Source organism: Nycticebus coucang, chromosome 15, assembly GCF_027406575.1.
Source record: "Nycticebus coucang isolate mNycCou1 chromosome 15, mNycCou1.pri, whole genome shotgun sequence".
NCBI classification, from domain to species: domain Eukaryota; kingdom Metazoa; phylum Chordata; class Mammalia; order Primates; family Lorisidae; genus Nycticebus; species Nycticebus coucang.
Window position 1 is genome coordinate 84,522,387 of NC_069794.1, and position 21,765 is coordinate 84,544,151.

General features: G+C 39.2%; 1 protein-coding gene across 3 annotated transcripts in view; it reads right to left on the minus strand.

The window, feature by feature from the left end:
• The window catches only part of STARD13 (StAR related lipid transfer domain containing 13), a 270,950-nt gene that overhangs the window by 242,897 nt on the left and 6,288 nt on the right, over nt 1-21,765 (minus strand). Inside the window, exon 1 of one of the 3 annotated variants that reach the window (XM_053563159.1) lies at nt 3,452-3,562. The exons of 1 other annotated variant lie outside the window; for it this stretch is intronic. Coding sequence is in view for 1 of the 2 variants with exons in the window: in XM_053563157.1 (XP_053419132.1) it covers nt 3,452-3,487 (36 nt within the window). In the remaining variant the exon portion in view is untranslated. Of the gene's footprint in view, nt 1-3,451; nt 3,563-21,765 lie in introns of those variants that run through there. One more of the 3 variants, XM_053563157.1, reaches the window with a different exon arrangement.

A 21,765-nucleotide genomic window follows, 5' to 3' on the forward strand; every position in this document is an offset into this window, starting at 1 on the left:
TTCAAGGTAACTGTAGTGATATTCAGCAATAAGGTGTGTAGCATTTTTTTCTAGATGAGTTTGTGAACTTAATTACCAGCTCTCCAATAATGACAACTCTGATAGCCATTCCAGAAAAAGTGTTCCAAAGTTGCTTTGAAGGCTGGGGTAGGCACTGGCATTGGTGTATAGCTTTCCACGGGTAGTACCTTGAAGGTGACAGCAGTGATGCTCAGCAGTGAGGTATGTGGCATTTTTCTAGTATGAGTTTGAACCTTAATTATCTGACTTCATATGCAGTAGCATAGTTTAAGACCTTGGTACATTTTGGGGACACTTATACCCTGGGAAGCTTTCTTCCAGGGCTACTGAACTCCTTGAAGTTAATGAACATGTCATCGGAAGGACAGTGAGAGCCAGCCCTGCTCCCATCAGCAGTAACGGGAAGTGGCTGAGGGCACAGGTGGAGGAGACAGCCAGCTAGGCTCCTAGCACTGCTCCACATCTGCTGGTGGTGTGATCACCATAAACCACCCGTTTTTTTTTTTTTTTTTTTTGTAGAGACAGAGTTTTACTTTATGGCCCTGGGTAGAGGGCCGTGGTGTCACACAGCTCACAGCAACCTCCAACTCCTGGGCTTAGGCGATTCTCTTGCCTCAGCCTCCAGAGTAGCTGAGACTACAGGTGCCCGCCACAAGGCCCAGCCATTTTTTTGTTGCAGTTTGGCTGGGGGCTGGGTTTGAACCTCCGTATATGGGGCCAGCATCCTACCCACTGAGCCACAGGCACCTCCCTTCACCTGTCTTTTCTATTCCTCAGCCTCAGCATCTATATAATGTGGATAATAATAGTGTTTTCCTGATAGGGTTTCTGGCAAGGATCAAATGCTATTATACATAAAATACTTAGGATGGTGCTTGGCATGTAATGAACATTCGTTAAATGCTAGTTGTTGGTATTGTTATCATTATTATTAGTATTTTGCCTAAACCATTTCTCCAATTCTCATAAGAGTCCAGTCCAGCCAAATTCTGGATAGCATCCTGTTACACGACAAAGTCACTAAAGATTAGTAGAAAATCGCAATGAATGTGAAAGGTATGAGAGTGAGAATAGGACTCACCACCTCAGCTCTGAGAATGATAAACCACAGGAGAGACAGAGGCTATTTAACCTCTGCAGACGCAGGTTTCCTTATCAGTCAAATGCAGAGAAGAACATTTTGTTCTCCTTACCCTGATCAAAGTTAAGCTATATGTGAGAGAGTTTTACAAATTCAAAGTGTCATCACAATGAAAGGTATTGTAAAGATGAGGGAGAATCTACATTCGGAGCAGGTACATTTTCTGCTTGCATGTTTAAAAAGAAATTCAGCCAGGGTCTTTATCCCAGAGTGACACAGGGTTCCTTTGGTGGCCCTGTGCTCCAGCTGCTGACATGATTTAGAGCTGGTTAAGTATGTTTTTCGTATGAATCCTTAGAAGGGGCTGGGACCCTTGTCCTCTTCCAAAGAGTAACCCTCCGTCCAGTTTCTATTTATTCCACAAACATGTATTAAACAAACATTTGGCATTTTTAAAGACAGGAAGCATGCATTTTACATTCTAGAGAAAGAAATAACTCAGTGGTAACTCCCACCTTGTTACTTAATGTGAACCGGCATGGCATTTTCTTTAGGAATTTTATTAATAATAAGCCCTCGGGCTAGGTTAGCCCTACCCAGGGTAAAGCACTTTTTATGTATTATCTAATATAACAATCACATGAGGTGGGCATCTGCTCTTTATTTTTTATTTTATTTTTTTGCAGTTTCTGGCCGGGGCTGGGTTTGAACCCACCACCTCTGGCATATGGGGCTGGTGCCCTACCTTTGAGCCATAGGCGCCACCCAGGCATTTGCTCTTTAAAATACTAAAGCAAAACAGGCAAAGAAACAGACTCAGAGAACTTTCGCTATTTGATCAAACCAGCAGCCAGTACTGATGTCTGTCTTCCGGCTCCAAATCCAGCCCCTCTATCCCCTGCAGCTCCTGTCACTCTCAGAGGAGGTATTATGACTGATGTACCACCAAGGCCGGTCCCTTCAACTTGACAGACTTTCCCCCTTCCTCACCTACTTTGTAGAATTTGGGGGATTGTCAGACTATATCTTATCATCTTTAAAGAAATGTGGAAGTTCCCAGGCCCCCAAGTCAGACTTAGAAAAAGTCTGGTTATCGAAAACGATTTCCGAAACTGAGCCCATATTAAAGGGATAACTACTTGGATGTAACTCCCTATCCCCCAGTTCCTTATTCTTTCAGATATAATGAGGGGCTTGGGGACAACAGTTGAGTTTTGCTAACACTCCAGACATTTGCTTGTTATCAGTAACACAACTCTAAGGAGTATAAACAATAAGATACAAAATATGTGTTAAGTAACTGTGGTCAGTGTTGGCAAAGCTTTCTGTCAACTGTAGGCTATTAATAGTTAAGTTTGGGGGATTGGATTTTCAACTAGACAGAGGTGGGGGTGTCAGTATCCCTAACCCCTGCATTGTTCAAGGATCAACTGCATTTTCCTTATATATAAAAAATACTGGATTATTGGCTCAGCACCCATAGCACAGTGGTTACAGGGCCAGCCACATATACCTAGGGTGGCGGGTTCAAATCCGGCCCAGGCCAATCAACTGCAACAAAAATATAGCCGGGCATTGTAGCAAGCGCCTGTAGCCCCAGCTACCTGGGAAGCTGAGGCAAGAGAATCACTTAAGCCCAAGAGTTGGAGGTTGCTGTGAACTGTGATGCAACAGCACTCTACCGAAGATGACAAAGTGAAACTCTGTCTCAAAATAAATAAATAAATAAACAAACCGGATTATCTACATCACTTCTGATGCGCCCCACTGAATGGGGTCTTTCATTGCTAATTATACATTTTTATTGTAATTACTGTATCTTTTATGAATTATTTTGCAGATACCATTTAAAATAAAAACACCTAATATCAATGAGAGAAAAAGGATAATTCCGAATCTGCCTTTGGAGTCATGGGGGGTCTTTTGAATTTAGTTGATTTTTTTGCTACTTCTCCTTTATTTGTATAACTCAGGGCCTCTTTTCTATCTGTCTTTCCATTTCCTGTATGTGGAGTGATGTCCAGCACATGGTGACCCCAACAACACAGAAACAACAACAAACAAAGGTTGTTGAATTTGATTTTCTTGACTTCCAGGTCTGAGCATAACTGCCCCATCCTGGGAGGCCTTTCCTGGCCACCCGGCTAGGCCTGCCTGTCTTATTCCATTCCATGAGCAACCTTACTAACTGGTCAGAACACATGCCCCGGTGACATTTTGGGCTTATTTTTTGTTCTTTCCTGACTTACCCCTTTCCTAGATTATAAAGTCCAGGAGAGCAGGAACTTTGTCTTTCTTTCTGGTGCTGATTGCATGTAGGTCAGTGTTTAGCACAAAGTAGGTACTTACTGAATGTATGTGATACAGGAATAAATCACGCATCATTTGCCAGGAAAAGGACTGCCATCCCTGGGAATTCTCAGCGCCACATGAGTCTGCCCTGTGTCTCCTGGAGAGCTGGAAATCCATCAGCTCCGGGAACTTTGCCTCCAGTCTATTTCCCCCACCCATTCCCATGGCCACACCCTGGGTCAAGTCGCCGCCCACAGTTGCTGAGCTTCTGAAATTTTGAACCTTTATCTTAACTTCTCCAAGGACCTTGTATCCTTTTAAAATTCCTCAGCCTGTCTCATGATCTTTGCTTTTGCTTTTCCTTTCCTGAGTCAGCAACTTGCCTTGGTTTCATGGCCTCCTCGCCTTGGGTTAAGCTCCATGAGCCAGACTTTCAACCACTTTCTCAACAGACACGCACAGCTATTTTAGTTCCTAGTTATTCCACACCTATCTCACCAAATCCTATATTTACTCTTATAGCCAGGCTGCCACACACTGTCAATGAAGTACCAGAACTACGCAGATTGGTGACATGATGACGCAGGATGAAGATCACCAGCAAAATCTTCACCATGTCTTCAGCTAGGCCTGGTTCTCCAAGAATAGCCACACTGGCTATCTCAAAACTCCATTGCCCTCCTCAAGCCAATGAACATCCTCCTCTCCCCGTCAACATTGACCTTGTCTGCTATTCCCAGAGCAAATAGAGGAACTGGCCGCTCCTCAGAGGCGCTGCGCTCTGCTCGCCTCTCCGCCTTTGTTCGCATTCCTCCTGCCTGGAAGACGCTGGCTCTTCCTTTTCAAAGACACACCTAAGCCCCATAAAGTAATGATTTCACTTCTACATTGGATTGTAACTTGCTTGAGGATAGGAAATGAATTTTTAAAGTCTGTGTGCCCCGCACTGAATACAGGGCTCAGTACAGAGTAAGTGCTCAATATATATTTACTGAATGAATGAAGACTTGAAAATTGGGGCTAGAGAGTGAACTAGAAAAGCTATGTCCACTCAAATGCTGAAATTTGAGCTTTAGCATTAATCCATTAAAAAGATGGAAATTAGTAAATGTGCACAGAACATGTAGCTACGGAGTCACAATTGGTGAAAGAGGCAAGGATGACAGGAAATTTCAGACTAGTGATAAATTATGGGTGAATGTGATTAACAATATTTTGGTATATTTATTCAAGTTTGTTAACTTAAAAAATTTACTTACAGTTTTCTTTTCCTCCCTAAATCTACATTTACACTTGAGAAAACCAATATTGTAAATTAACCTCCCCCCTTCACTCAAATCAGGGTTGGAGACTGGAATTTTCTGTGTTATATAAGTACATGGTTATCATGTATTTTAAATATATAATAAAAATTGGGTCATCTTTAGCATGTCAGAGTGTGCCGCGAAATGAAATGTGCAAGCTTGTTGTGAGTGTCTGAATGGGGATACACAATACACAATAGTGAAAAAAACCATGCTCCATCCAGAGGGAAGATACGGTTTCCTGTGGGCAAAGTGCATGCAGTTTTAAGGGAGAATAGAATGAAGATTAAAAACAACAAAGAGGAAAGAAAACCACAGGGTGTAAATCAGAGCGGAAGAGCAGCAATTCAGGGAAACCGGAAGCAGCAGAAGGGGACTCCAGCACAACATACAGAGGAGCTGGGACAGGGTCAGAACCCGATAGAATTTACTCTGGAGAGGGGACTGCAGGGGCTCACAACTCTGGAGCACATGCTGGTGTGAGGTGATCACAAAACAAGCTGATTCAGGAGCGTCTGAGACTAGAGCAGTAAACAACCTGACACCTGGTCCCTGGAGATGAGGGTGAGAAAAGGACTGGGTGTTGAGGGTGGGGAGAGGTGGACCAACAGACATCAGTAGAGAGGTCTAGAGAGTAACAGAATTGGAAAGAGGAAGTGCTGGGAGGGGACTGTCTGGGCAAAGGGGACTCCCGCGTCCTCAAACTTTTTAAACAGGGGGCCAGTTCACTGTCCCTGAGACTTTTGGAGGGCCGGATTATAGTTAAAAAAAAAAAAAAAAAAACTATGAACAAATTCCTATGCACACTGCACATATCTTATTTTGAAGTAAAAAAAAACAAAACGGGAACAAATACAATCACACTGCCTCATGTGGCCTGCAGGCCGCAGTTTGAGGACCCCTGAAGTAGATAAGTCAATAGTATACAGCTGGTGCCCACTTATTTTACTGCAGTTATAAGATTAAATTGTGCATTGACTGGCTCAGCAGACTCGGTGACAGCCATGAGAGTTGGAGAAGGCAGCCTGCCAGGGAGCACAAACCCAGGTGACAACACTTGAGATTCCCTCCCCAACCCTCCCTTGACCTGTAGGTGGTGACTGCAAAGAGAGAAGGCAGGATTTTCTAGAAGATGAAACGCTGTGGTGATTTCATCAAAGGAACTTTGTAGATGAATAGTGGGAGAAGAAAACCCTAAATGCAACTCTGTAGTTTGTAATACCTCAAAGAATAAATCATCTTACTATAACCCCTCACCTATGAACTATAAATTCATCATAGGTCAGGTGTCTGGCCAGTAAAACACTGTTCTGTCTTCTCTCTGCTCGGTACACTTTTCTCTGTGTAACTGTAAAACAGAACAGTTTTCACTGGAGACATTCATTACCTAGCTCACAAATCCTTTCTGTTCTTTAGTTTCTCTTCAACGCTATTATTTTATTTTTCATGCCACTTTCATTTTTTAAACACAACTTTATAAAGAGATTATTAGCATGCCATAAAATATACCCACCAGTGGCTTTATTTTTAGAAGTGTTTTCTTAAACTTCTAGTTGGAGACTTCTATTATAGGGCTATTATGGCTTTTCTCCCCCAGGTCAAGTATCAGAGATACAGACTCGCTTAAACTTGCTTAGTAAGTGGATACCTAATATATATATATATATTTCACTTGGCTGCAATTATTTTAAATGCTTGCAGATAATACTTCCTATAACTATATTACATTAGCTTAAGAGAGACAGGAACTCTGTCACAGACTCCGAAGGGATTTAATAAACTTTTCTGAGGCCAATAGCAAAAATGTTTGCTTTTAGATAACTGGACAATGTCTCTATAGTAATCTGGACATGATGAAATTTAAAGAAAGGTTACCTCCAAAATTTTTACTTCCATTTAATTTTCCTGTTTCTAACCTTAGCTCTACTATTTCCAGTCAGGCCATTAAAAATGTAACCGGGCATCTCCTTTTGCTTTTAGATATCTATTTTCTCCCTTAAATGTCCTAGACACCTGCCTAACCAACTAACCAAGCTTTGCTTCCTTCACCACCATTCATTCCTGCCACAAGGTGCTGTGAAGTTTCCCCCACAGTTCACTTAACTTTTTAAACACCTGCAGCTCAGTAACAAGGATGGTATTGTCTGGCTGTTTTACTTAGCAACGAGTTGATTTACCTGTCAAGATAAAGTTCACTGTACAGATTATTGGATCTCTGGATTAATGCCTTATAAAACAGTATGTTTGCACAGTTCTGTGAGTTTCATAAGCATCAAACACTGATTTCATCTGATAGTCTGGATAGTATATCAACAGTTAGTGAAAGGAGCTTATTGTGGGGGTGGGGTTCAAAGATGAACTATTATGAAAGCTAACCTTTTGGATTCAAGTTAAAAGTTTATCTTCTATGAAAGATTTTGAGTCACTATGACAGGAGGTTATGCATGTCCTATAAAAGAATACTGTTTACATATCTGGTAGTCCAAGTCTTCTTTAAAAATACATTAAAATCGGTATATAGCTACAGCATATACATTCCTGACCATTCTGTTACTATGGCGATAACAGCTAAGAACAAGGGGAAAGTACATTTTTCATCAGGTCAGAGATAAGCTGTATGACAGGCCAGATGAATTAATTTGTGACCATTTTTCTTCTACAAAATTTTATGTCAGACATAAAACAAGAATGTTTCCAGCTGTTTCTGGATCTTCTATGAATTTATTTCTAGTAAAGCATGTATATGGGCCAAACATCAAGCTGAGTTTTGAAACCTGCAGACAGTTCTCCACCTTAAACCGTTAATGCCACAAAGAAACTGGCTTTAATTAAGTTCAGTGTAAGATACATGTGTTCCAGTTAACTGTAATAACAAAAGCATAAAAGATTAAAACTATTAATTCCCAAAGGTGAGTAGCTTTTTACAAAAAAAAAAAGAGCGGCACCTGTGGCTCAGTGGGTAGGGTGCCTGTGGCTCACTGGGTAGGGTGCTAACCCTATGTACTGAGGGTGATGGGTTCAAACCCGGCCCCAGCCAAACTGCAACAAAAAATAGCTGGGTGTTGTGGTGGGCACCTGTAGTCCCAGCTACTTGGGAGGCTGAGGCAAGAGAATTGCCTAAGCTCAAGAGCCGGAGGTTGCTGTGAGCTGTAACGCCATGGCACTCTACTGAGGACGACAAAGTAAGACTCTGTCTCAAAAAAACAAAACAAAACAAAAGAAGTACCAAGTTTTTTTAGATAGGAAAATACAATTAAAACTTACCTCATGTATTAAAAACCTTTATAATTTAGTAGCCATTTACTATGTCTTGAGTGCTAAGTCTTAGACTTGAATATCCTTAGACTTTCTTTCACCTTAGCCATGTGTACTTTCATCTGGTGGGAAAAGCATTCCAAGGATAGATGGCGGCTAGCTGCCTCTCTGGCCTGCCTTTATTTTATTGTATAATATAAAAGCAATTAATTTGGGGGAAAACTCAATTTTAAATAATATTTTTTTCCTGCCTGTATCCGATATTATAGTGGAGTGTGATAAGCATTTAAAATTGAACTACATTTAAGAAGGTTTGTTGTTTTAGATGAATTTAAAAGCTTAAGAATTTCCCACACAGTATGAATAGTTTTTAATTAATGCATATCACTTGAGATCGGTCACTTCCAGATAGATGGCCATTTGGAAATAGTGCTCAAAGAGCCCAGGAGCTGTAAGAAGCCTCCTCCCCTTCCTGATAACACGGGTTTGGGGTTTCCTTCCTTTTCCTCTCCTATTACTGCTTGGCCTCCCAGTCCCTCCCCCGACTTCAAACACTTCTTATCTTAGGGGAGTAAACCCCATGACTAATATTCGCCCCCACTTCCTCCTAGCACTCCCCACCAACTCTTCTCCATATCAGCTAGCTTCCTTCCCCCATCCTCACCCAGCTCCTGTAATATTGAGGGACTGGTGTATTCTGAGAAATGGAAATCAAACTTCTGTCTTTGTACTCAAACATCATAATCAGCGTTCATTCATGCACCTTCCACGTACCGGACACTGTATTGGGCGTGTAGGACAAAGACACCACATGCACCTCTGTCTTTCTTTATGGGATTATAAAAAGTAAGGACAAAGTAAGTGTTTGGGAGGGAACAATCTCATTCTCACTGTTCTTAGCAAGAAACAAACAGCAACAATAGTAACAACACTACCAGTACCCTTGAAAATCTCAAGTTTAGTAAATGTTTATTGGACTTCCGCCGTACCCTGGGCTCTGTGCTTGCTATTGGACATAACAATATAGGTACAAAATAGCCTGTGCCGTGAAGGCTCTAAAACAAGAGTGAAAGAGAACGGAACTTGACAGAAGCAAGGTGGTGGCTGTGGACTTGAAGGCAGGCTGACCAACCCAGGGCCAGTAGGAACATTATGAGAAGCCAGATCAACATTTGGTGCATCATCTAAGGCAGTGGTCCTCAACCTTCCTAAGGCCGGGGCCCTTTAATGCAGTTCCTGTGGGTCGTGACCCACAGGTTGAGAACCGCTGATCTAAGGGGTACCTGACTCTAATATTCCTTGTTAGAGATTCAGCTTACACACCCACCACCATCACTACACACATTCCTCGCTGGAATCTCTGACCAAGGCCTTGGGAGCCACCAGTAGCTTGCAGCTGGAGTGCCCTGCAGACTTAGAGAGGAGTGAGGTTGCCAGATTTAGCAAATAAAAATATAGAATGCCTAGTTCAATTTGAATTTTAAGATAAAAGCAAACATTTTTCAACACCCATACATCTCATACAATGTAATATATCTGGATTTGAATTGTCCTATATTTTATCTGACAGCTTTAGAAGTGGGGCAAACCCTTGATTTCTGTTTATCCTCATCAGGCATCCTGGACATCAGTTCAGCAGCACCTTCTCCACCCCTGTCAGCTTCTGAAGGCTTTGAGACATTTAGCAGGTGCCTCTACTGTTTTCTTTTTCTGCTGACATAGGTGAAATCCTGCCTACTCTTGATCTTCACTGCCAAATTAAATTTGGTCTCTTGCATTGAAAATGCACATCGCTCTTACCGAGGTTTTCTCCCTTCAAATGCCTTGAAAAAGTGCCATCTTTATTCCATTTCAGTGCGCTCGATGTTAGCTACCAAAAGAATAATGCTCACTCCAGAAAAGCTTGGGTCTAAGTCAAAAAAGTTTTCTGATGGCTCCTTACTCCTCTTTCCTGAGCAGAGTTAATGGACTGGAAACAGGTCTGGTAGTGCAAGGCCAAAGGAAATCCACTTGAGAACCCATCTGTCTTCTCATCAACTCTAACTTGTTTTGGGCTTGAAAGCTCACTTTCTATTTGTTTAAAAATGTGTATATGTGAATTATATACAGAGGATGCAAAAAAAAATGCACATTTTAAGAAAGGAAAAAGTAACTATTAAAATTGTAATTCTCAATTTATACCAATAACATTTGTTATCCTATATATTGTGTCTCAAAGGTCTTGTAATGGCAGAAGTCAAATGTGACGTGAGTATTATAATTTTAATATGGTTTTTTCCCTTTCTTAAAATATGTATACTGCTTTGGTGCCCACAGATCCTATATATTTTAGGCAATTCTTATTTTGAAGGCAGTTAGAAGAATAATTTTTCTTGCTGCCTCCTTTGGGAGCTACTTACCATTAATGGAATAGAGAATCACTGGGCTTGGCACAGAGTTGTCACTTGGTAAATATTTGTTAAACTATTTGAGAAATATAGATAGATTCCTAACCTTTTAATTTGCCCAGATAATTCTAGGTTTGCATTCAAAAGATAAATAATTGTGATAGCTTAAAATACTAGCAGTAGATGTAAAGTACATGATAAAGTACATGACCGCATTGTTTACGGCCTTTATTCTAAGACAGTTTCCAGTTGAGCTCTGCCACTTGATGGAAAAGTGATAGCTTCTCTGTGTTTCTGCTTTCTTGTCTGTAAAATAGGGATAATTATTCTCCCTAGTTCACAGGACTGCTGTGAAGATTAAATAAGATACATATAAAGCATTTAGAACAGGGCCTGACGCATATAACTGTCAATCACGGTGAGTACTTTTATTTCACTCTGTTGTAAACAACTAAAACTACCACCTGTGAACTTCCTAGAAGAGTGAATTGATTTTGGTGTCTATGGGCTACTTTTGCTAAATTTCCATACCTTTCTCATTCTCACCTGGGTTCGGCAAACAGGGAACAGTGGTTTGCTCAGTACGATCAGTCTCACAAAGACAACAAATTTTTAAATTAGTGAACTATAGAAAGTTAGGTCAGTCCCTTACACTCATCAGCTCTCATTTGTTTTCTCACTTGCAAAGCAAGAGACAGAACAAACCCTCTGAGATCTCTTTTCTAAAGTTATATGATTTCGGGTACATGTTTGAGGCCTAACGTGTGAATTCCTCACTTTTGGTTTAGGCTTTCCAATAGTACCACATTGTTTCCGTTCCAGAACTGAAACCGGTAAAATGTAGTCACAAAGTTTATTTCTGTTCAGATTCTATTAATAATTAAAACTCAGCCACAGAAAATAAAAACCAATAGATTTTTGTCTCAGAAACACATGCCGGGTTTCAGACTTAGCATGTGACCAATCAGAAGGGTGAAGGCCTACAGATTCCCTACTCTGACTCTCTCAGAGTTTAATCTCTTTTAATGTAAACAATAAGATAAATCACTTCAAAACAAAGGTTAGTGAGTGAGTCTACAACAGTCAGAAAAAAAGTTAAAAGTATTGGATGTAAGTAGTCTGGAGAAATATGTAACCTTTGTACATCTGAAAGGCCACAAAAAGTTCATTTCACATGCACCGTTCATCATCAAGTCAGAGGTTGAGTAAATATGGAGTTATAATGAAAGGGTAAGTATGACCCTGGTTAACGTACCCACGCATGCCCTTTTAATCCACCTACACATGTGAGTGAATGCAGCATTTTTAGCTCTCATTTATGTTAACCCAGTGGAGATGTTGTCATTGAACCGCAGTTACCCAGTAGTAATGCTTTTCACCAGAAAAAGGAAGTGATTGACTCATGTCTTTGAAGTTGTTTCATAATTCAGAATAAAAATGACTCCAGGAAGGCCATCTACTATGTCTTCTAAATGACTTTTTCTTGCCTGACCTTTTATCATAAAAAATCAACTAACCCTTTGTTGGGACTCTGTGCTAATGACTCAGAGGCATTTTATGCCATCCTTTAAATGTGAACCAACCAGAACAATCAGATGGGGATTTCCATAATGTTACTTCACAGAAGGCACAGGGTTATAGTAGAACACAACCCATGTGACACTGTAATGGAATGGTAGTTTGTGGTAGAAAATTCTTTTTTTTTTGGAGACAGAGTCTCACCATGTCACCTTTGGTAGAGTGCGGTGGCATCACAGCTGACAGCAATCTCAAACTCTTGGGCTTAAGAGTTAGCCTCAGCCTCAGCTTCTCTTGCCTCAGCCTCTCACGTAGCTGGGAAGACAGGCACCCGCCACAACACCTGGCTGTTTAGCAGGTCCAGGCTGGGCTCGAACCCACCAGCCTCGGTGTACGTGGCCAGCACCCTACTCACTGAGCTACGGGCACCGAGCCTGTGGCAGAAAATTCTTGAACTAAAAATAAACCACAGAGCAAAAAGGCCAGAATGTGAGAAAGTAAAACTGAGACAGAATTATCATGGATATTATAAGTAACTTTCTTGGCTTATAAATTAGTCAAGTAATATGGTTCAGAAATGATAAAGAACTGATGCCCTTTTGTTTTTACTACACACAAATGTGTGTTCCCTTTTCTAACTCACTGCCGCCATATGCATCGTAGTAGAGCAAGACCAACAGGATTCATGCTTTAGGGTCCAGTCTGTACGTTCTGAATTTTTATAAACATCCTTACTTCCCTGAAGATTGCTTCCTTTCAAAACTACTTTCTCTTTCCCATCTGACTTGCATCATGGTCCTGCCCTAACCAAACACAGAAATTTAAACATTCATCTGTCTCAAGAATGGGGAAAAAAGTATCCAATGTACTCAATACTACTATGAAATCAATGTATAACCATCTACACACTCACACGAATGGCAAAACATAACTTTAGTCCAAAAAGTAGAAGGGAAGAGGAGAGAGAGGGGAGGGGGCATATGGGAGGAGGGTGGGTATTTGGGGGGAATCTCACCCAATGTGCATGATGCAGTGGTACATTTAAAAACTATTAAGAAATGAGTATAATTGCAATGAATGTGTTACTTAGTTCAATGTAAGCATTTCACATTGTATATCGAAGCAGTACCCTGAACCCCATAAATGCATCAATGTACAAAGTTATGATTTAATAAAAATAATTAATGAAAAAGAAAAAATAAATGAACAAAAAAAGAAAAAATAAATGAAATAAAATAAAAAATAAAAATAAATTTAAAAAATAAAATAAAAAAAACCATTCATCTGATTGTTCCACAAATAATTTCTCAAATGTTTCTTGCCATGTAATAGCAAGTAGTATTTAAAACCTTCATAAGGAAGCGTCAAGATTCTAAATCCAGGGACAATGATGGGGAGTTGTCAGTACATGTTATGAAGCTGTTTTTGTGCACCCTATAAGAACCTAAGCCTGAAAATGTTCACAACTGTATTTGTCATTCCTCAATCTCATTGAATTTGTCCCAAGTAATTTTAAAGCTATTTTAATCTACATTTAATGAGATTTCATCATAAATGTAATCGCAGTGATAAATCACTAAACATTATATAAGAACTCAATTAAATTAAAAATATAATTATCAATCAGACAGCATTCGAAAGCATTGTAGTAGATTTACTCACTTTCTGAAGAGTTCCTATATTAAAGGATACTGTGGACAGAGAGAAAAAGTGACCTACAGAATGGAAGGAAATATTTGTGAATCACATATTGAATAAGGGTTAATATCTGGCAAATATAAAGAACTAAAGCTCAACAACAACAAAATAAAAATTTAAAAATGGGCAAAAACCTCGAATAGACATTTTTCCAAATAAAACATACAAATGACCAAAAAAATCACATGAAAAGATGCTCAGTTTCACTAATTGCTAGAGAAATGCAAATAAAAACCACAGCAAGATACCATGGCATGGTCATACCCATACCATTAAGATGACTATTACTAAAATAAACAGACAGACATGAAACACACAAACAAAACAAACAAACAAACAAAAAAAAACAAGTGTTGGCGAGAATGTTGAGAAATTGGAATCCTTGTGCACTGCTGGTGGAAATGTAAAATGGTGCAGCCACCATGGAAAACAGTATAGAGGTTCCTTAAAGAATTCAAAATAGAATTTCCATCTAATCCAGTAATTCCACTTCCAGATGTATATTCCAAATAATTGAAATCAGGGACTTGAACAGATATTTACGATCGTATTTATAGCTTTACGATAAGAAAAATGTGGAAGTAACTCAAGTATCCACAACAGATGAATTTAAAAAATGTGACATGTACATACAGTAAAATATTATTCAACTTTTTAGAAGAAGGAAATTCTGACACATTCTATAACATGGATGAATCTTGAGGACATTATGTTGAGTAAAATAAGTCAGACACAAGAGGACAAATATTACATGATTCCACTTACTTGAGGTACTTAGGGTAGTCAAATTCACAGAGACAGAAAGGAGACGGGTGGCTGCCAGGGCTGGAGGAGAAGGGACAAGGAGCTGATGTTTAGTGAGTCTAAATTTTAGTTTGGGATGAGGAAAAAAGTTCCGGAGATGGATGGTAGTGGTAATGGTTACGTAGCAATATGAATATACTAAATGCCACAGAACTGTATACTGAAAAGTGGTTTATATGGTAAATTTTATATGAGGTATATTTTTATCACAATGAAAAAAATGTTCCTACATATTTTGGGCTTACAATGTAGGAGGGAGATGAGTGTGTGCATAGAATCAGAACTTGAATAACCTAATTCAGGGAAGCAAGACAAGCAAGACAGTGGAAATGAAATACTAATGTTATGATGTTCAAAGAATGCAAAGATAATATTTAATTGTTGCTGGAAACATTTTATGGAGTATACAGAAGTTGGAATTTATTTTTGGAATATTAGTACAATTTTAATGAGTCAAGATGGTGGGGCAAGTATCCTGCAAAAAACTACCAGTGTAAACAAAGTATGAAAGCTGAAATCTCAAGGTTGATTTTAGAACTGTGATTCCTCCCAATTAGGTTAAAGTGTAGAACAGTGTTTCTCAAACTTCAATGTCCATACAGATCACTGGGGAATCTTGCGAAAATGTAGATTCTGACTCTAAATTCTTCCTTTCTTTTTTTTTTGAGACAGAGCTTCTCTCTGTTGACTGGGGTAGAGTGCCATGGCATTATCGTAGCTCACAGCAACCTAAATCTCTTGAGCTTAAGAGCTCCTCTTGCCTGAGCCTTTTGCCTTGACCACCCAGCTAGTTTTTCTATTTTTAGTAGAGACAGGATTTCACCCTTGCTCAAGCTGGTCTTGAACTCCTGAGCTCAAGCAATCCACCTGCCTCGGTCTCTTAGAGTGCTAGGATTACAGGCATGAGTCACCAGGCCTGGCTTCAAATTTCTTCCTTCCTAGTAGGCTACCAGGTGATGCAATGCTGTTTCAAAGCCTTGAGTTTTGAGGATACATACAGGTAGGTTGGTCCAAGGTTGGTGCTTTTGAAAACTACTGGTCTGTGCTTACTTTAAGAAAAATGTGGAAGTAACTCAAGTATCCACAACAGATGAATTTAAAAAATGTGACATGTACATACAGTAAAATATTATTCAACTTTTTAGAGGAAGGAAATTCTGACACATTCTATAACATGGATGAATCTTGAGGACATTATGTTGAGTAAAATAAGCAAAGAACCAGTGGAACGCTTCAGAGTACAAAAATCACAGAATTGCAGCTGTCCCTCAGGAAGAGTAATCTGGCAGCCACGTGCAGGTGGGAAGAGAATAGGCATCTACGCTGGGCAGACTGGGTCAGCTGAGGGAGACCAGCCAAGAGGCTGTTAGTAGTAAGCAGCTTACAGTGGTGAGGCCTGAATAGGCAAGTGGGAGTGAGGGTGTAAAGGGGAGGGCTAACTGAGGGGATACTGCAGTGAGCAGGAAAAGTAAGAAATACTGATCATTAAAGTGTGCAATCAGGTTTTCCCAAGACATTTTAAGTTTATGTCTCTCATCCCAGCACAGTTATTTATAATGTCCCCTTTAAACTAAAAAATGTCCCAGTTTGGGGGGATGGTGATATGGTCGCCCAAGCTTTAACAACAAGTGTCTAACAGGATGTAGAAAAGAATTAAGCTGGTTTGAATTCATTCAATATTTCCAAATGACATCCATGTGCCAGGCACTGTTCTAAGGGCTGAGGATATCTAAGTTTAAATAAAAATGACAACACCAAAAAGCCTTGTCATCAAGGAGTTTATAATCCAGTGGGGACTTAAACATTCTAGGGTTGGGTAGAGTTGGAAATAGAGGGCAAGTTGAAGGTGTAAGACTTCAACACTTGTCATGGGAAGTGTCAAGCACAGAATTAAGAATGAAGGATTAGCCAGGTATGGTGGTGAGCACCTGTAGTCCCCACTACTGGGGAGGATGAGGCAGGAGGACTGCAGGAGTCCAGAAGTTCCAGGCTCCAGTGAGCTATGACAGAGCTTGGGAATAGTCACTGCACTCCAGCCTGGGAAACATGGTCAGACCCTGTCTCTCTCTCTCTCTCTCTCTACAATATAAAGAATTAGAATTCTAAAGGGAGGTAGATGCATGTTTAGATACAGATATGGGTATTTACGGAAGGATGAAGCTTTGACAGCGGGTGAGATACTCCCTGACTGTAGACCAAAGGAGGAAGAGGCCATTGGCAGTCCTTATACGCAGGGAACAGAGCACGGAGGCAATGACCTCGAGGTGGAGCAGTTAGAGAGGGGGAGGAAGCATCAAGACCCTGCTCCATGACAGTGGGAAGGAAGCAGAGAGGCTAGGGCCTGCCAGTTAATAATATCAAATGCTGCTGAGCGTTCTAGACGATGGGCCTAGGGGACATGTGACCACTGTGGGGAAGGAGAGGGTCAGCTTTGGGAAGGAATGCAACACACCTGGGGGAGCTGGTCAGCAAGATGCTACGTGGTATTCAGCACATTAAAAAAAAAGCTAGTAAGGGGGGTGCCTGTGGCTCAAAGTAGTGGGGCGCCAGCCCCATATGCTGGAGGTGGTGGGTTCAAACCCAGCCCTGGTCAAAAACTGCAAAAAAAAAAAAAACAAAAAACAAACAAACAAAAAAGCTAGTAAATCAGTAAAAGTTATCATCTAACTTATTTTTAGATGATAATTTGCTGTCATAATTTGTCCTTATTTTCATTTTTGTTGATTGTTAGTGAAAACTGGTTTATCGTTGCTCCTGAAGGTTTGAAACAAAATTAAGCAAAAGCTATAAGCATCTCTTTTTCCGTCAATAATTAGCGCACAATTTGTTTTTCAAAAGATTCCTCTGAGAATGGGCTATAGATAACACCTATGTAATTTAAAAATCTGTAGTAGCAAACAAGAGCCATGTTCTAGTAAAAGTACTTAATTTTACTGTAGGTCCTCTTTATGAAGACGAAAGGGCATGTGGGGGAAAGACTAAAAGTAGTAAGAGCATGTGAACTTAACCACACTGAGTGAAAAAATTCAGGTCTTTCCTGGAAGGTCAAAACTCATTTATCTATCTGGAATTTTCAGTACTACAACTGTTATTATATGTACTTATTAATTCTAGAGATTTTTTGCATGATGATAGAAAAATGTTATCTTAGCCTCATGGGACTAAATGAAATCTTAGTATATTTTCCTCTACACCCCCCCCCCCATGCACCACTTGCAAAGGGTGAGAATTCATCTTATTTGTAATGATTTTAGGGAAGATTAAACAATGTTCCTGGGTAATCCATATCAATTTAAAATCCTACATTTACAGCAGAAGGGTGTGTGATCACCTTCTGTGGTTATGGTATAACCCTTTTTTTGCTTTTTCCTTGTCCTGAAGCCAGACGTTGGGGCTGGGAGTGGTATTTTAAACCAGGGGAGGAAAAGGGAAATTGATTGACTAGGTAGATTAGTAATAACATATTTAAAAACCAAACAACAAAGTCCTGTTATTAAAGCCATTCACAATAGCCAATACAATTCTGGTAGGAATGTTTGGTAGCTTTTCAGTGGCTGGATTATGACTTTTATAGCACCTGAACAATGCTGGTGTTTGGTTCCTATTTGTAGAATGAAGCAACTGAGCAAAGTTTATTTTAATGGAAGGACCCCCTGTGGAGGTCTCAGACTCAGCCTGGCTGTCATACATGAAATCCTTGAGGTAAGTTAGCCAGCGTTGTTCCCAGGGATATAAGTGGCTAAACTTAAGACCGAGGAAGCAAATAAGCCATGGCATTCCTAGACTTCCCTGCTCTACTCAGCCCAGCAAGATCCCCGCTCCCAACACGGGTAGAGTATGCACCATGCTACATGGTGAGCTTGTTGGCCCACACACACTGAAAGCATTCCAGCCTCTGCACCCTCCCTTTCACTGTTCTCATGCCCTTTGTCCTCTTCCCACTTGCCTCCGTCTTTTTTTTATTATTATTACTATACTATTATTATTACTATTATTATTATTTATTATATTACTATTATCATTGCTATTATTATTACTATACTAATAATTACTACTATAATACTATTATAGTATTATTATTATTACTTATATAACTGTAAAACATGCAAGTGCAGTTTTGTTAAATGGATATATTACATAGTGGGGGAGTCTGGGATTTTTGTGTAGCCCTCACCTGAATAGTGCACCCATTGTACCCATTAAGTAATTTCTTATCCTTCACCATCCTCACACCCTTCCTGGTCTCCAGTGTCTACAACTCCATACTCTGTGTTCTCGTGTACATGTGATTTAGCTCCCACCTAGAAGTGAGAACATGTGGCATTTGACCTTCCGTTTCTGAGTTATTTCACTTAAGACAATGGTGTCCTGTCCACCCTTGTTGATGCATAAGACATGATTTCATTCTTTTTATGCCTGCATACTATTTCTTTATGTATATAAACCACATTTTCTTTATTGAGTCATCCTCTGATGGACACCTAGGTTAATTCTATATCTTTGCTATCGTAAATCGTGCTGCAATAAACAAGTGAGTGCAGGTATCTTTCTGATATGACGATTTCTTTTCCTTTGGGTAAATACACAGTAGTGAGATAGCTCGATCAAATGGTAGTCCTTTTCTTAGTTCTCTGAAAAAAATCTCTGTACTGTTTTCCATTGAGATTGTACTAATTTATACACCAACAGTGTATAAGTGTTCCCTTTTCTCTGCATCCTAACCAACATCTATTTTTATTTATTTATTTTTTTACTTTTTAATAATAACCATTCTGATTGATATAAAAATGACATCTCATTGTGGTTTCAATTTGCATTTATCTGATGATTAGTAATTTTGAGCATTTTTAAATATGCTTCTAGGTCGTTTGTATGTTTTCTTTTGAAAAATTTGTTCATGTCATTTGCCCACATTGCAATAGGGTTATTTGTTTACTGTTGTTGTTGAGTTGTTTGAGTTCCTTATAAATTCTAGGTATCAATCCCTTATTGGATGTATAGTTCATGAATATTTCCTCCCATTCTACAAGTTGTTTTTCACTCTGTTGACTGTTTATTTTGCTGTACAGAAGATTTTCAGTTTAGTTAACTCCCACTTGTCTATTTTCATTTCTGTTGCTTGTGCTTTTAAGGTCAATCTCTTGAATTCTTTGTCTAGACCAATATCCAGAAGAGTGTTCCCTAAGCGTCCTTCCAGTGTTTTTGTAGTTTCAAGTCTTACAATTAAGTCTTTAATTTATCTCGAGTTGATATTTGTGTATTGTGAGACACAGAGGTCCAGTTTCACTCTACTGCATACAGCTATCCAATTTTCCACCACCTTTTATTGAAAGGAGTGTTTTTTCCCCAGTGTGTTTTTGTTCACTTTGTCAAATATCAGCTGGCTGTAAATATGTTTCTGTATTTCTGGGTTCTCTATTCATTTCCATTGATCTATGTGTCTATTTTTATACACATGCCAGTATCATGCTGTTTTCATTACTATAGGCATGTAGTATAATTAGAGGTTATGTAATGCCTCCAGCTCTGTTCTTTTTGCTTGGGAATGTTTTGGGTATTCAGGCTCTTTTTTTGTTCCATATGAATTTTAGGGTTGCTTCTTCTAATTCTGTGAAAAACAATGTTTATATTTTCTTCTAATTCTGTGAAAAACAATGTTTACACTGAATTTGTAAATCACTTTGGACAGTATGGGCACTTTAACAATATCAGTTCTTCTAACCCATGATCACTGGATGTTTTTCCATTTATTTGTATAATCCATAATTTATTTCATTGGTGTTTATAGTTATCCCTTTATAGGGCTTTTACCTTCTTGGTTAAATATGTTTCTAGGTATCTTTTGTAAGTGGGATTGACCTCTTGACTTGGTTCTCAGCTTGATTATTGTTAATGCATCAAAATACTACTTTTTTTTTTTTTGACATAGAGTCTCACTTTGTCACACTTGGTAAAGTGCTATGGCATCACAGCTCACAGCAACATCAAACTCCTGGGCTCAAGCGATTCTCTTGCCTCAGCCTCCCAAGTAGCTGGGACTACAGGCACCTGCCACAATACCCAGCTATTTTTTAAGAGATGAGGTCTCACTCCAGCTCAGGCTGGTCTTGAACCTTTGAACTCAGGCAATCCATCTGCTTTGGCCTCCCGAGTGCTGGAATTACAGGCCTGAGCCACTGTGCTTGGCTCTCAAAATGCTGCTGATTTTTGTACATTGATTTTGTATCTAGAAAATTTACTGAATTCATTTATCAAATCTAAGTGGGTTGAAAGCTTCTTTAGGGTTTTTCTAGGTATAAGATCATACTGTCTGTGAACACCTCTTTTTAATTTTTTTAGTTTGCAGAAATTTATTAACATTGAAAGACATTGTTTAATCTTCCCATCAGCATCCATCAAAGCACCTTTTTAATTTAAGGGTAAGTTGCATACTTGCTGTGGTCATAAAATTCCTTTTTATATTTTTAGAATAGAAGATCTGCCTGTACTTCTCCAGTCATGAATTTTGTTCTTCTGAAACTTGCTTCACTATAGTCAAGCTGATTCTTCACACCCACGGAAGTCATCCCAGGATTGAGCTCCTCCTTTCTAATTTGGATGTCCTTCATTTCCTTCTCTTGCCTGATTGCTTTGGCTAGGACTTCCAGTGCTACGTTGAATAGGAGTGGTGACGGTGGGCATCCTTGTCTTGTTCCAGTTCTTACAGGGAATGCTTTCAACTTTTCCCTGTTCAGTGTAATGTTGATTTGCCTCAGCCTTACTGTCCAAGGCCAGTGTGAAGTTCTACCTCCTCCATTCTACTTTTACTGATTGTGGTTCTCAGGAAAAATTGCATTCTTTGAACATCTTACTTATTATCAAAACATGTACCTGACACATAGTGCATCCCATCTCAATTGCCATTTATTTGCACCACCACCCCAGCTGAAGTATAAAACTAAATCTGATTTTTATTACAGAACTCCTTACAGAGACTTGAATTAAATATTATGTATTTTAAGGTATACTGTAAAACAGACACATTATCAATACACTCTATAGTACTTTTTTCTGACATTTGCAGATTTTTTTTAATAAAAGCTATATTTAAAAGGTAGAAAGGCAGAAAACTATAGTCAAGTTTTGGTTAGGCAGATTATAATATATAATGTACATTATGCTTTCATATTTGCTTAGTCATGACCCATATTTCTGATTTTACATTAATCAGATTTAGAAAAATAGTAAGTTTTCTGTTTATATATCACAATGTGTAATTGTTCTCTCACTGGGAAGGCATGAGAAAACAGTACATAATTAAAATAAATAGATAGTATCAACGTGGAAATAAATGTAAATATAGATAAGGATTTAATCTTCATAACAGTCCTAGAAGGTGGATAATATTAACATCCTCTTTTTACAG